The 15383-nt window shown below is 40.7% G+C and overlaps 1 protein-coding gene across 3 annotated transcripts in view; it reads right to left on the bottom strand.

The window, feature by feature from the left end:
* LOC133376454 (sodium channel protein type 3 subunit alpha-like) overlaps positions 1 to 15383 on the bottom strand; it is a 99443-nt gene that overhangs the window by 17106 nt on the left and 66954 nt on the right. For 2 of the 3 annotated variants that reach the window (XM_061608595.1, XM_061608594.1), the window contains exons 21-23: positions 4381 to 4501; positions 3060 to 3214; positions 2550 to 2723 (exon numbers count right to left, since the gene is read on the bottom strand). In XM_061608595.1, coding sequence (XP_061464579.1) covers positions 2550 to 2723; positions 3060 to 3214; positions 4381 to 4501 — 450 coding nt within the window. The remainder of the gene's footprint in view (positions 1 to 2549; positions 2724 to 3059; positions 3215 to 4380; positions 4502 to 15383) is intronic. The other variant, XM_061608597.1, reaches the window with a different exon arrangement.

Here is a 15383-nt window from a genome sequence, read left to right as displayed (position 1 = left end):
ATATATATACTAACACCAAAAGGACCACTATTTTGCACAACAGCAGTTTCCGATTCTGGTTGCCATTCATTTTGTTTATTTATTTATTTATTATTTGATTTATATCCTGCCCTTCCTCCCAGCAGGAGCCCAGGGTGGCAAACTGAAACACTAAAAACACTTTAAAACATCATAAAAAGACCTTAAAATAAATTAAAACAAAACGTTAAAAACATTTTTTTAAAAAAGGTTTAAAAACATCTTAAAAAAAAGAAAAAGGGTTAAAAACATATTATTAAAGAAAACAGATTAAAAGCAATTCTAACACAGACACAGACTGGGATAGGTCTCAACTTAAAAAGCTTGTTGAAAGAGGAAAGTCTTCAAAAGGCACTGAAAAGATAGCAGAGATGGCGCCTGCCTAATACTTAAGGGTAGGGAGTTCCACAGGGTAGGTGCCGCCACACTAACGGCCCGTTTCCTATGTTGTGCAGAACAAACCTCCTGATAAGATGGTATCTGCAGGAGGCCCTCATCTGCAGAGTGCAGTGATCAACTGGGTATATAAGGGGTAAGACGGTCTTTCAGGTATCCTGGTCCCAAGCTATAAAGGGCTTTGTACACCAAAACCAGAACCTTGAACTTGGCCCGGTAGCAAATGGGCAGCCAGTGCAATTCTTTCAGCAGCGGGGTGACATGTTGGTGATACCCTGCCCCAGTGAGCAGTCTCACTGCTGTATTTTGCACCAGCTGCAGCTTCCGGACCAACCTCAAGGGCAGACCCACATAGAGCGCATTACAGTAATCCAGCCTGGAGGTTACCAGTGCATGGACAACAGTGGTCAGGCTATCCCGGTCCAGAAACGGCCACAGTTGTCTTATCAGCCAAACCTGGTAAAAGGCACTCCTAGCCATGGAGGTCACCTGGGCCTCTAGCAACAAAGACGGATCCAGACTATGGACCTGCTCTTTCAGACGGAGTACGACCCCATCCAAAGCAGGCAACTGACCAATTATCCAAACTCGGGAACCACCAACCCACAGCACCTCCATCTTGCTAGGATTCAGACTCAGTTTATTGGCCCTCATCCAGCCCACCACCGAGTCCAAGCAGCTGTCAAGGGTTTGCATGGCCTCTCCCGATTCAGATGTTATGGAGAAATAGAGCTGGGTATCATCAGCATACTGCTGACACCTCGCCCCAAAGCTCCTGATGACTGCTCCCAAGGGCTTCATATAAATGTTAAACAGCATGAGGGACAAGATGGTACCCTGCGGCACCCCACAGCACAACTGCCAGGGGCCCGAAAGACAATCACCCAATGCTATTCTCTGAGAGCGACCTTGGAGATAGGATCGGAACCACTGTAAAACAGTGCCTCCATCTCACCAAGTTGGCCCAGAAGGATACCATGGTCAATAGTATCAAATGCCGCTGAGAGATCAAGTAAGAATAACAGGGTCGCACTCCCCCTGTCCTTCTCCCAATAAAGATCATCCATCAGGGCAACCAAGGCCGATTCAGTCCCATAACCAGGCCTGAACCCAGACTGGGATGGGTCGAGATAATCTGTTTCATCCAAGAGTACTTGCAATTGCTGCGCCACAACCCTCTCAATCACCTTCCCTAAAAAGGGGGTATTTGCAACCTGTCGGTAGTTGTCACACACCAATGGGTCCAGGGTGGGCTTTTTCAGGAGTGGTCAGATCACTGCCTCTTTCAAGGCGCCTGGAACCACTCCCTCCCGCAATGATGCGTTGACCACACCCTGGATCCACTCAGTCAACCCCCCTTGGCAAGCTTTAATATGCCAAGAAGGGCAAGGGTTGAGGGGACATGTTGCTGGCCGCATGATCGCAAGCACCTTGTCTACGTCATCAGGCCGCATCAACTGAAATGGTTCCCAACACCAGTCTCCTCCAGATTGGTTTGACAGAAAATTAAAACAAACAAAAAAGAAAGGTAATAGAAGGGGGGTAATGCCCTCGCCCTCGGGACTTCCTAACGGGCTCCCCAAGGGGCAACTCCCTTTGGTGTTGCCCCTTTGGTGGCAACCCCACCAGCGGCAGACCCGCCACCCAAGGGCAGCTGGGCTTTTATGCCTCCTGACCCAGCCAGCAGCTGATGCAAGAGGCTGCAAGATTAACTGCAGCCTCTCTCTGGAGCCAGGGTCAGGCAGGGGGTCCCAGTCCTTGCAGCACTTTATCAGATTATTCTTATAAAAATGACGATTAATAATATCAATGTATTGATTTTATAATGAGTTCAAGTAACAGGAAACCAGATTTCGACTGAACATCAGGAAAAACCTCCTAACTGTTAGAGTGGTACGACAATGGAACTAATTGCATAAGGAGGTGGTGGGCTCTCCAACACTGGAGGCATTCAAGAGGCAGCTGGACAGCCACCTTTTGGGTCTGCTTTAAGCTGGATTCCTGCATTGAGCAGGGGGTTGGACTCGATGGCCTTATAGGCCCTTTCCAACTCTACTATTATATGATTCTATGACATTTGTACCATGGTAAATGCTACACAGGAACAAAACAAACCATGGCTTTTAATTACTTACATCTACAATGAGGAAATCCAGCCAGCACCAGGCATTAGTGAAATATATCTGAAAGCCATAAGCAACCCACTTCAGAAGCATTTCCAGAATGAAGATGTACGTGAAGACTTTGTCTGCATACTCCAACATGGTCTTGATGGTCTTCCGCTGTTCAACATATATGTCTTCGAAGGCCTGTGGCAGGGAGGACAGTGGCATCATTATCTTCTCGTTAACGGAAGTAAACTGTACTTTAAAAATACAGTGAGGTGTAACACTTCACTTCTGCATCATCTTCCACAAACAATTAGCAAAGAATTAGCAAGATATCAGGCAGTCTTACTTCTTTTTCTCTCATTTTCTTTGTATATCCTACAATATCTGTGTGACAGATATTTAGCAAACATTTCCAAATCTGAAAATACTTTATGTGCAACCCACTATACATTCTATAACATACAATGTAAAATCTTTGATGCTACATATATTTTGAGAAATATTAGATGTTTATTTTATTTGATTTTTGCTCACCAGCGCACCACTGCTGAGGAGAATCATAAATACAATGAACGTCTCAAACCAGTTGTGTTCAACTATGCTGTAGCAGGTTTTCCTAAAATTCCACCAGATTTTTCCTTTGCCATCTTCTATACTCACTTGACAACATGGGAACTTCTTGATGCAGCCTGTTTACAATGATATTAAACAGTTAAATATTGGAATAAATCTTTCCTCCACGGAATTGAGGACCGTACATATGGAGTTTTCACATTTTCCTCTCATAATAACCTTGTGAGGCAAGAGGACAATTCTGTTATGATGTAATTTTTAACAGACACTCCCACAATCCATTCAGCACAGAATGAAGTACTGAAATTATGTCAATGAATTGTGCTGCATAGAGCACATCTACACATACCTGTCCTTAGCCATGGGAGGAAAATAATTTGTGGCAGCTGTCTGCCATCTATATTTTCCCCACACCTGACAATATGTGTGCAGCAAAGTGTATGCACTTTCTTACCTGGGAAGATATTTCTATGTACTGTAGTACATTTCAACCAGCATCCAAAGAACCACACAATTTAGTTCCACATGGCCCAGGGAGTTTTTGACTTGTGCTTATCAAATAGCAGCCCAAATGCACATAACAAACTGCTATTGAAAAGCAGATTGTGATATGGTAGGGAGGTCTGCTGTTCAAAGAAAACAAAGTTAGGGGGAAAAACCCCACTGGGCATGCTCAAATATTGCGTGAACCTAAAGTAGCTCTTTGGATCCAGCTCTTCCTTTTGTGTGAGGCAGCCCTAAGGACCAAACTCCATGCCATTATGTGTCTCTTTACCCTGATAGGCTTTTTGGTTTTCCTGAAAAGAGCCTCCGAGGATGCCACTGGGAGTGGAAGAACAGTGATGGTCAGGATGGAGAAGCTGCTTAACTCTTTCCCTCCTTGCAATTCATCCACTCAATTCCTCTCCCAAGCTTCTTTCCCACCCACAGGGAAAACAACTGGATGGCGGAGGTTAGGGTAAGTAGACTCACGGCAGGAATGGGAAACATAAAGCAGTGTTAAAAGATCTCAAGCGGAGAGGAGGGAAGCCACCCCACAACTGCATGCAACATGGAGTTTGTCTAAACTTGGGAAATTCTTTTGACATCTGAAAACACGCAATATGTACATAAGCTGTCAAAGCGGGACCAGAACCATATAATCCGGGCTATGACATTACTCTGCTAGCACAGCTTTTACAGGCACCACAATTAACAACAAATCACAATTAACAACAAATCAAATGGAATTGCAATGTTCTGGGAAGCCAGGTCAAATTCAGCCCTTTTCTATCCGTGTTACCTTCTGTAAAACAGGCTTCAGGTTCAAGAGATTCTTCGGGTTCAATCTCTGCCTGTTCACCCTCTCCAGGTGGGGCAATGTCAACTGTGCTGCCTTCGGATGAGCTGGTTGCATTTAGCTTCTGAAAATAAAATCCCACAGAAGAAGGTTTTTCCCCCCGTACATTGATGCTACACTCAAAAGGAAACACTGAAGCGTGTTTATATTGGCAATGCAGAGCAGAGCAACCACACAATCCTACATATATCTACTCAGAAGCAAGTCCCATTCAGTTCAGTGGGCTTACTCCCTCCTAGGTACGTGGGTATAGGATTGCAGCCTAAGGGCTTTTTTAATGGAAATAAAAGCATTGCATTAAAACTGCCAGTGTGACTTTGTTCACTCACAAGTAACCTGAGTATTTTCTTATGTTGCAGAAAAACTTCTGTGGATAGTAATTCTGAAATATATGATACGGGGGGGGGGCTGGATAACTATTTGTCTTACATTGTATTACCTGAAATTTAAGAGTATCTGTTGTTTCCCCCCCCTCCCCAAATGGCATATGTTTTAGCTGTCTTCATGACTCACTAAATATTATATGGGAACATAAAGAGAGAGAGAAATATAGAAGATGGCCTGTTGTCCAAAGGTTCTTTATTAATTTCAGAAGGATGAAGAATAAATTGGTGAATTAATTTAAAAATAATCCTATTATGTACTATAGGACTCCAGATACTATTAAATTCAGAGCCCTGCCCTGCCAGACGATTTCTGCAAAACCAGTCTGAATTGATCCTTTTACCTACATGTCAGAATTCAATTCACTCCACATCTAACCAAGTTACAGTTATTGTCAGTGTGTCGGTGTGAGGTATCACAGCATGTGGATATTGTGTGTGTGTGTGTGTAATTTGCATTTTAATGCAGATGCACATGCACTATGCTGCCACACAGCCACCTACCCATAAATAGTACAATGTTAAGCTTGACATTCTTATTAACTTTTATACTTTTTGCTGTTAGGCTAATAAAATAACATGAAGAATTCCCCAGTAGTTAGCTTGCTGAAACAAATAAATTTAAAACACAAGAATTAATAAATATGAGAACCAAGATGATGGATTTAAGTATTAAAATGAATCATGCCTGTAAGCAAACAGATATCCCACTCAGTCAATGGATGACTGCAGTCCTTTTCTGACATTATACAACTGGGGTGGGGAGCAGGATGAACCAATCTTAGTTCACACAAGAAAGGAAGTTTTGAGAGCTCATTTTGTATTAAACTGTATTTCTGAACCAATATACATTCTTAAGGCTCATTCCTTCCTGTCAGTGCAATTTTAGCTGCTAGTTCAAAGAAAAAATTGCAACTGAACACAGTGAAGTTTTCTGCAGCACACAGTGAGGAAGACGTGTGCCTCATGGAGCTGGGTAAACTAAAAGCAAAACACCTCCCAAATTAAACAGATATATTAAACAAATCCATGTATTATTTGCCTGATATCACACCATTAAAACAAATCAAAACTGAAACCACAAACTTAGGGTGAAATCTACAACCACCAAAATTTAACGGCCTGATTTAGAAGTAACAGAAAACTATGGTTTCCTGCTATATGAATGAGCCATGATGAGTCTTAGGCTCATGCACTCCCCCTCCCTTCTCCTGCTCTTTTGCACCTGAAAAATCAGAAACTTTCGCTTATAGTTTTAAACAAACGGAAGGTCCCCATGACATCTGTTTAAACTGTGGCTAGTGAGAACTGGTCAGCATCAAATCGTGATTTCAGATACTGGGTTGTTCTGAAACCATAGCTGAAACAAACCTTCATTCTCTGAGCTTGGATGTCACAGGGAACTGTGTTTAGTTTAATATCAATGGAAATGAAGGAGGAGAGTTGTCAAGAGGAAATGCCCAAGCGTGAGGAACGCCATGGCTCATCCATGCAGTGGGAAATAAGATTTCTTATTGTCTCTGAACAAGGCCAATGTGAGCATTTTTACTGGCTACAGTGGACTGTAGTGCATCCATAAACAGTAGCAGAATCAGGCCCAAGTTTAAACAGAATACTAACTAATTCCTAGTACATCTAAAAGAATTAAAATCCTGACATGATAATTAATAATTTAATGGAACAAAATGAAACTGTAGTGTCTAACCCATAGAAAATCACAACAGGTATTCTTCCACTGATGAGAATTCTTATTCCAACAAGAACCAAAAACAAAATAGGAAAAACACTTTTAGTGGAGGGAGAGTCTGTTATTATATGCCTTATACCAGGGATGGGAAACCTGTGGCATTCTAGGCATTGTTCGACTCCAAATCCTATCAGCCCCAGCCAGCATTACTCAGGGATGCTGGGAGTTGTAGTCCAAAGCCATCTGACATGTCACAGATTCCCCACCTCTGACTTATACAATTACATTTGCATTTTAAAAAATGAACAGTTTGACAAAAGGTTATTAAACCATTTTCTATTAGAGGCCATTCAATGGTCACCATTGTGCACTCATAAGTAGGGAATATCATTATTTGCAAGGAACATATTGGAAAGCATTTGTTGGTGATGCAGCATTCCCAAGGCCTGAATCAGCAAAACAAGAGCATGCTTGACTAAAGCAGAAGCCTGTACAATACTAATGAAACTGCACCAAGGAAAAACAAAACCCACCTTCTTTTTTAAAGGATGATCTGAAAAAACAATTTGAATTATAACCATTGCTAGTAGTTATTAGGTAAATTGGTATAGATGGCAATAGGACAACCACTTTAGCACTCTTTTGGATTTGAGCACATCTCTTGATTTTTGCCCACATAAGAATAATCAATACAAGCTTTGCCAACAGCATGTTAAGGGGCCCATTTCCATTGTTAAAGCATTCACTTAAGGCCCAGTCTTGCTCTCATTTGTTTGCTTTACACTATTTCAATGGGAACAGGAGCAGGCTGTTACACAAATGTTAAAGCTTTACAAACCGCTTCATGAGTCAGGTGACAGTAAAAAAAACAAAGGGATTCAGCCTTTATAAATTATCAGGAAAAAGTCAGTTTGAGCATTCTAAATTGCCTTGTGACTTGACAAACTCTCAGATAAATAATTCTTATTTTCCTTTACAATTCAGCCACATTTCTGATCTAAAAAAGTTTTAGTTGCATACAGAATAAGATAAAAAAATTCTCACCCCTCCAATAGCCTTTTCCTGAATTGAATATTTCCCAGTTTGCAGCCTGACAATATTTGTTTTATGTTCCATGAAAGTAGCCCTCAACCACTGAATTTGCTTAAAATCTATAAAGTTTAAGCTAATGGTTTTAATTAAAATAGTAATTAACAATGTAACTCTCACCAGTGTCTTTCTTAATTGTGCACTAATAACTGATTAAGGTTGCTAGTTACACACAGCCAAAAAAAGGTTTATATCACCAAAATAAGATGACAAGATGAAAATGCATATGGCAGTTTGTATGTGTAAGATGCAGATTTAGAAACAATGACTATGATGTAAAAATAGACACAATCCATCTCTCCATAGTGGGGAAGCCACCAGGTGAGTTGTGTGCCTGCTCAGTCTGCTGACCAATTGCTGCTGAGTACTGAGGAGCAAAGGAACATAGAAAGCTGTCTTATACTGAGTCGAACCATTGGTCAATCTAGTTTAGTACTGTCTACACTGACTGGCAGCTGCTCTCCAGGATTTCAGCCAGGATTTTCTCTGGGATTGAACCTTGGACCTTCTACATGCAAGACAGATGCTCTACCACTGAGCTACGGCCCTTCAAGACAACCAAGGCTCATACAATCCCTTTTAATTGTCCCTTGTCTTTGGACCAGACTTGGACTGGACAGTCCTCTAACATAGGGCATTGTGAAATAGAGGACTATCCTATGACAGCCCTTCAAAATAAAGGATTATTCTCTGTAAAGACACATAGCCACCTCAGAGCTGATCTAGATATTACGTATACCAAAGGCCATTACCCATGATGAAATTCCCTGTCCTGTGCTGTATTGTCTGTCAGAAACCACTGATGAAGCTGGACCATTATGTAATGAGTTTCTTTACTTATGATCCACATTAATGGTGGACTGGGGGAACTTGCTGCCTCAGTAAAAGATATGGCCAGGAGATGGGAAAGTTGCCATGGGGATGCAGATCCCTGTGGCAGATGAAAAATGTAGTCCAGTAAGGTATTCTGAGTGGTACCACCCTTAGCCCTGGAGTTGTATTTTTTGGTGTTTTCAATTGACCTGATTGTTAGTGAACAGCATAATGTCAATAGTGGATTTAGTCATTTTACTTGGACTTTAACTGAGTATTTTTTAATTCGCTAATACCAACTTTGAGGGTATTGCTACCAGGCCAAGTTCAAGGTTCTAGTTTTGGTGTACAAAGCCCTATACAGCTCGGGACCAGGATACCTGAAATACCATCTTACCCCTTATATACCTAGTCGATCACTGCGCTCTGCAGGAGACGGCCTCCAGAGATACCATCTTATCAGGAGGTTCGTTCTGCACAATATAGGAAACGGACCTTTCGTCTGGCGGCATCTACCCTGTGGAATTCCCTCCCCTTAAATATTGGGCAGGCGCCATCTGTGCTATATTTTCAGCGCCTTTTGAAGACTTTCCTCTTTCAACAAGCCTTTTAAGTTGAGACCTATCCCCGTCTGTGTCTGTGTTAGAACTGCTTTTAATATGTTTTCTTTAATAATGTTTTTAACCCTTTAAAAATGTTTTTAAAGCTTTTTTTTAGAATGTTTTTAACATTGTTTTGTTTTAATGTATTTTAAGGTCTTTTTATGATGTGTTTTTAGCATTTCAGTTTGCCGCCCTGGGCTCCTGCTGGGAGGAAGGGCGGAATATAAATCAAATAATAAATAAATAAGATTAAAATGTGAACATACCAAGTTGTTTTTAGAGCTATAACTCATTTGTGAATAGTTGTGAAAGCTTGGAGTTGTGTTGTAGCTAGTGCAAACTCCCACAGTTACAACATCTTGTGATTTTATTATTATCATAGTTGTCAGCTACTTATTGTTAAAGGCTCGTTCCAATGAAGACATGTCTGCCTGAGAGACAAACAGGCATGCAGCCATTTCTTCACTTGCTGTTTGCCTGGTAATTGCCACTGAAAACCTCTGAGACGGAACAGCAAACATCACTCAGGCTGTAAAAGTATCACTTCTTTGGCTAAAATGTCAACAAATGTTTACTTTAAAATATTGATAACAAATTTTCTGGAAATTTTTAAGCCATAAAGACAACTATAGAAATTACTGATTGTAATTTGGCATTTAAGGTGTTTTACCACCAGTAATATCCACGTGTATGTGCCAAAATCAACTCATGTATCAAAAATCATTTCATGTTTTCAGTTTGTTTGTTTTAAATACATTGTTTGATAAAGGTATTAATTACACTTTAAAAAACTGAGTAATTTTATTTTGATCAAAGACCAGCAAATGAAACAAAAATGAGGGTGCAAGCCTATGGCCCCTGGGAGGCATCCAAAGCAGCCAAAGGATATTGAAGACCTCCTTCTCCAAGGGCAGAGGGAAAGGTCCTTGTACAGAGAAGGATGTTTGCCCCTGGAAGCCTCCGTTTTGTGACTATGGAAATCTCTGTGACCATCCCTCTTCTCTTGTTGATGCTCGAGCAGAGGCAGGGAGGAAAAAGGAGTATGGTGGGGCAGATCAATACCTCCTAATCCTTTGACATGCCCCTAACAAGGGAGAGAAAAATATGCCAGCCTGGGAGCTGGCACACTTATTTCCTCTCCAACCTCCAATCTGCTACCCTTGCTGGTGGTAGACTGAAAGGGCTTCAGATCGGGCCACTCTTCCACCGTGTCCTTTCCCTTTCCCATCTGCATGCTTTGCCCTTGACTTCTCTCTCTCTCTCTGTCTCTGTCTCTCTCTTGCCTACAACATGTACCAATATATAAGATAGATAAAAATCCTCAACCAAATACTAAAAGAATTGCATTAGGTATAGAGAACCTTGCATGGTAATACCTTGAAAGAACATACAACAGTTCAAATAAGAGGCATATGTGTAAATAAAACAAAAAACAGAGAAGCCTAGAAAATAATTAAAACGTGCAATTATATTCATTTAAAGCCCCACCCACCCAGCTTTCCAAAGAAGTTAGTATTACGTATACGCCACATTTATAAGGGCTGAATCAAAAAGGGTTGTTTTTATTGTTTTTAAAAAGTACACATGCTCCCTTTTTGCCCCTTGGCCTTTGGAGAGTTCAACATTGTTGTCAGTTCAAGATCCATCTTACAAAACCTATAGGTCATGCAGTAGCTATTGAAAGGATTTGATATTAAAAATATGTATCTGGAAAAGTCATTAGCAGAATCAAAATGTATGTTGGGGTTGCCATTCTTGCCTGACCATGCTGTGATGCGCGAGTCACGAGACTCAGCAGAGAGCAGCTGTGCATGTCTGGACCATCTTGCAATGGACAGGGAAGGAAACATGACTCAGTAGCATGCAAGCCAGTCAATATTCACCAGAAAGTGATCATATATAATTTGCTTAGGTAACCTGTGTAAGAGTGGTGGTGATACGTTGAATCTACCTGGTTAAAAAGCACCAGAGCTGCATTCTTGATTGCTCCAGCTTGGTTTTATCCCTGTGAGAAGTAAGAACGGCAGGCAATGAAGTTCACGACATAGGACCTCCAGTCTTTTGCTCTTTGGAGATTAGCATTCAGACATGGTTTCAAAACATTTTCAGGAAGAAGAAGAAAAGAGAGATAGAGCTAACAATATAATTACCAAACTAGCAAAATGGGATATATATTTTCTACATCAGAGCTGGGGAAAACTCTAGTCTTCCAGATAGTGTTGTAGTCCACTCCCATCATTCCCAGCCTGCATTGCCAAGGATGATGGGAGCTATAGTCCAACAGCAACAGGAGGGCCACAGGTCCCCCACCCTGTTCTACATGGTCTATGTGTTCATAATCAAGGTAACAGGAATCACTATGAACCAGGGTTAATCATCATTGGGACCACACAATGTAACTACTTTCTTTTTTATGCACTGGTGCTATAAAGCCTCCAATTGTTTAACTATGGTTAAGAAATCAGGAGGGGACCCAGGAACTGTGCCCTCCCTCTCTCCTCTCTTCTGAAACATGAACCTAGATCCACCATCTAGATCCACTGGCATTGTAGGGATCAGCCAGGGCTAATGCCCTGGTAGGCGACCCATTCTTACCAGACTCCTTGAACTACCTGCTGGCATTGGGTCTTCTCCTCTTCCCCACTGAAGGAGGCTGACCTAGGGTTTACTCCTTTCCCCCTCTCCTGTCCCCAGTGGTGGCAGCACCAGTGGTCACTGTCAGTAGAGGAGTGAGCCCCAGGCCAGCCAGCAGTAGCAAGGAGAAGTGGTAATGGGAGAGGGAGCCTGTTGCAGCTCTCTTCTCCGGAATCTGCAAAAACCTGGAGCCAGCACAGTGTGAATTTAAAAGCTCAAGATATGAATGTTTGTTCAGAAACAAGTCTCAAGGAATTAAGGGGGATTTACTCCCAAGTAAGCATGCTGCAGTTAAATTCTTCATTCTATTGTAACTGTCAACTTGTATTTTGGGGTGGGGAGAGGGAAGCATCCTGGAAATGGACTGCATTCACGTTGATTCCAACTTATGGAGACCCTATGAATAGGGTTTTCATGGTAAGCGGTATTCAGAGGTGGTTTACCATTGCCCTCCTCTGAGGCTGAGAGGCAGTGACTGGCCCAAGGTCACCCAGTAAGCTTCATGGCTGTGTGGGGATTCGAACCTGGTCTCCCAGCTCATAGTCCAGCACCTTAACCACTACACCACACTGGATCTCGGAAGCATCCTAGATCTCTATTATTCTGTTAAAGCAAGAACCACATCCCCTTGTTCAAAACATTTGATCTGGCAAAACTCTTTCCTCTGCAATGTGATCCTCTACCATCAGCATCTCCCTGTTACCAGGATTCCTGTTTTAATTCAGAAATACATTAAATGCCCCTTGCTAAATAATGGACCCTCCACCAGTGGTCTCTTGGTCTATAGCCTAAAGTAATGCATTATTTAACCTAAAGAGGAGAAAAGGCTTATTCTCCCCCTTTCCGGTGTCTGTTGAGAAGCCTTATCAGCATTTTCCACTGCACTCAACAGTTTGCAGAAGCATCTAATGAACCAAAGACAGAAAAAGGGAGAAACAGAAAGAAGCTTGTTTTCCTCAGTAATTGAGACCTCTATTGTTTCTTTGGGGGCAGGGGAAGGGCTGTTGTTTCTGGATTTTTCTGCAAAGATGCTGTGGAACGTCTTGAACAGAGAGGCTTTTCCTTGATCTTAATTATGAAAACTCTATCTAGGGTAGGGAGCAAAAGTGTGAATGTGACTCATGCACATATAAAAGCTCTGGCAGTTGAGTATTTGGAGCGGCACAGTTAAAAACTTTTAATAGCGCCACATTAAGAGAAGTAGCTCAGGCTTCACCATAGGCAATGTGGCAATCTGCACATGAACAGTTCAACAATTTAGTGGCAAACTGATGCTAGGTTTGGTTTCCAAATAGTGGTCTAGATTACATAAATTTGCTAAAGAGATCTATCTCTTGTGGTTAAAATGGGTTAAAACATAAATTGTGGAATAGTCTCCCCGAGGAGGTACGCCTGGCGCTGACACTATTATCTTTTCGGCGCCAGGTTAAAACGTGTCTCTTCTCTGAGGCATTTTAATCTAAGTTATTTATGTAAATGTTGTAATTGGTATTTTAGATGATGTACTTTTATATTTGTTATATTGATCTTGTAATTTTATTATTGTATATGTTTCTATGTTTGCCGCCCAGAGAGCTGTTTGCTAGTCGGGCGGGATATAAGCTGAATAAAATAAATAATAAAATAAATAAATAAATAAATAAATAAATAAATAAATAAATAAATAAATAAATAAATAAATAAATAAATAAATAAATATCATAGCTGTGGTTTAGAGAAAACAATCTGAGGGCCAAACTACATGTGAATCTACATGTGTCTCTTTACCTTGCACAAATCTTAAGACATTAAACTCCACCCTCACAGTTCTAAGCCACACAACAAAAGTAAGCAACAGTTGCTTCTATGAAAGAGAAACACTTCCATTAGGTTTGGAGAGTTATGCTCCAATTTAAGAGAAATCAATTTGCAAATTAAATATCAGTTTGCAGATAAATAAAATAAACTGCACAGAATATGTTCTCAGGCAGATGCTAGGAAACAAATACCTTTTTAAAAATCAGAACCATTAAGGTATAACAATAGTTGATATGCCAGTTAGAAAATGAAGCCAACTTTCAACCAATTAACAAGGTCATCTAACTACTAATGAAAGTATGACTACTCCAAGCCCAGAACACTGAAGGCCTAACGCTCAGAACAGGAATGAAGAACAGAATATTCCAGAGGAAGGAATTGGAGATGTCCCCATTATTAATGGTACACAAGAAACTACAGTCTCCCTAGAGTAAGGAAAAAAGAGTGCTGAGAGATTAAATTATACAGCATACAAACACAGAAAAACTTTTTAACTTTGATTCTTTTAGAAATAACCTTATTTTAAGAATGTCAAGTGCTTCCAGAATAACTCCCTATAGAATTGCTAGTGAAAGGTTTAGCAATATTTGACTATTAGGGTAGCTACCTACTTATTGTCCAAAAAGAAGAAACGCATCACCAAAAACAGCACAAAAGAAGAGATTGAACTGCATAAAATTTGCATATAATCTAAATAGACATCCAACAAAATCTCATCATAGTGAGGAATTACTATGATTCAGTGGCCTGTGCTCTTGCTCAGTGTGCTGTCCAGATGTTAACTGCTGACAGGCAACTTCAATTCTTTATTCTCATAATTCTTAGTATTCAAACTGGACTTGGATCAGACACGCCACAAACAGGAGTGTCCTCTATAAAGTAGGACACATGCACACCTTACAATAGGAAGTAGTAAGGTCTGGCTAGGCTTCTTTTTTTAATTCAGTAATGTCACTCACTGAGAGCTTATGACCTTTTGATGTCAAGATGACCCACTGAATACAGTCATCCTTGAGTCATTCAAATAAATACCTGCCAATAATTGTGTGCCTCACTAAACAACCAGGTATTTAATCAGACAGTAGTAAAAATGATAGATCTTGCACAAATAAGAATTGTCTACAGAAACAATAGATTGTAATGACAAGAGACACTGTCTAAAATATGAAAGGCCATACTTTGCTGTATACATTTTAGCATTTTTGCAATAAACTTTACAAAAACCATACATTTCCAAGGCAAGATCTCCTCAGAACCTAAATAGGTAGGAAAACTGAAGTCTGGAGAATCTGAGTTTATCATTTTTTTTCTTCCATAAAACGTTTTGAGAATATATCTTTTCTGGAGTATTCATAGACATGCATATACTAAACAATACTAAAGAACTTGAAGATTTTTTGTTTAAGCTAATAGTCTATGAAACAAAATACTTGAAGGATTATTCACAATGGCTGGCATTCAAAGTGATTTGTGTAGTTTTCTGTTCCTTCATGGAACCCTTTTAGCTCCCCTCCCCACAGGTGCCCTGCAAAGGCTCCAAGGTTAAGGCCCTCCAGAATGACACCCCATGAGGTGTGAGGGGCTGCCACCCAAATAAACATGTACATTCCCATAGCAGATCAGATATACTTTTTGTTCATACACGCAGAAGGATTTGGATCCTGGCCAATCTGTTTCAGTAGGCCTCTGTCTAGTAAGTACTGTTTTCCTCAAAACCACTTTACATTTTTGTTTAGATTTCAGTGATAATCAGATCCATCCTTTCCCCTTAGCTACTGCATTGAGATGAAGTAAGCAGGGCAGAGCTATTATTACATCTAAGCTCTCACACACACAAATATACACACTTTTCATCCAGCTTTTAAAATATTGGCTTCTAGGGGAATGCGCTAAACAACTTAAAGTATGACAAGGGGCCATCACCGATTCCACTGCTCTCTA

Source organism: Rhineura floridana, chromosome 2 (assembly GCF_030035675.1).
Source record: "Rhineura floridana isolate rRhiFlo1 chromosome 2, rRhiFlo1.hap2, whole genome shotgun sequence".
Lineage (NCBI taxonomy): Eukaryota > Metazoa > Chordata > Lepidosauria > Squamata > Rhineuridae > Rhineura > Rhineura floridana.
The sequence above is the reverse complement of the archived record's forward strand: the minus strand, read 5'-3'. Positions and strand labels throughout refer to the sequence as shown.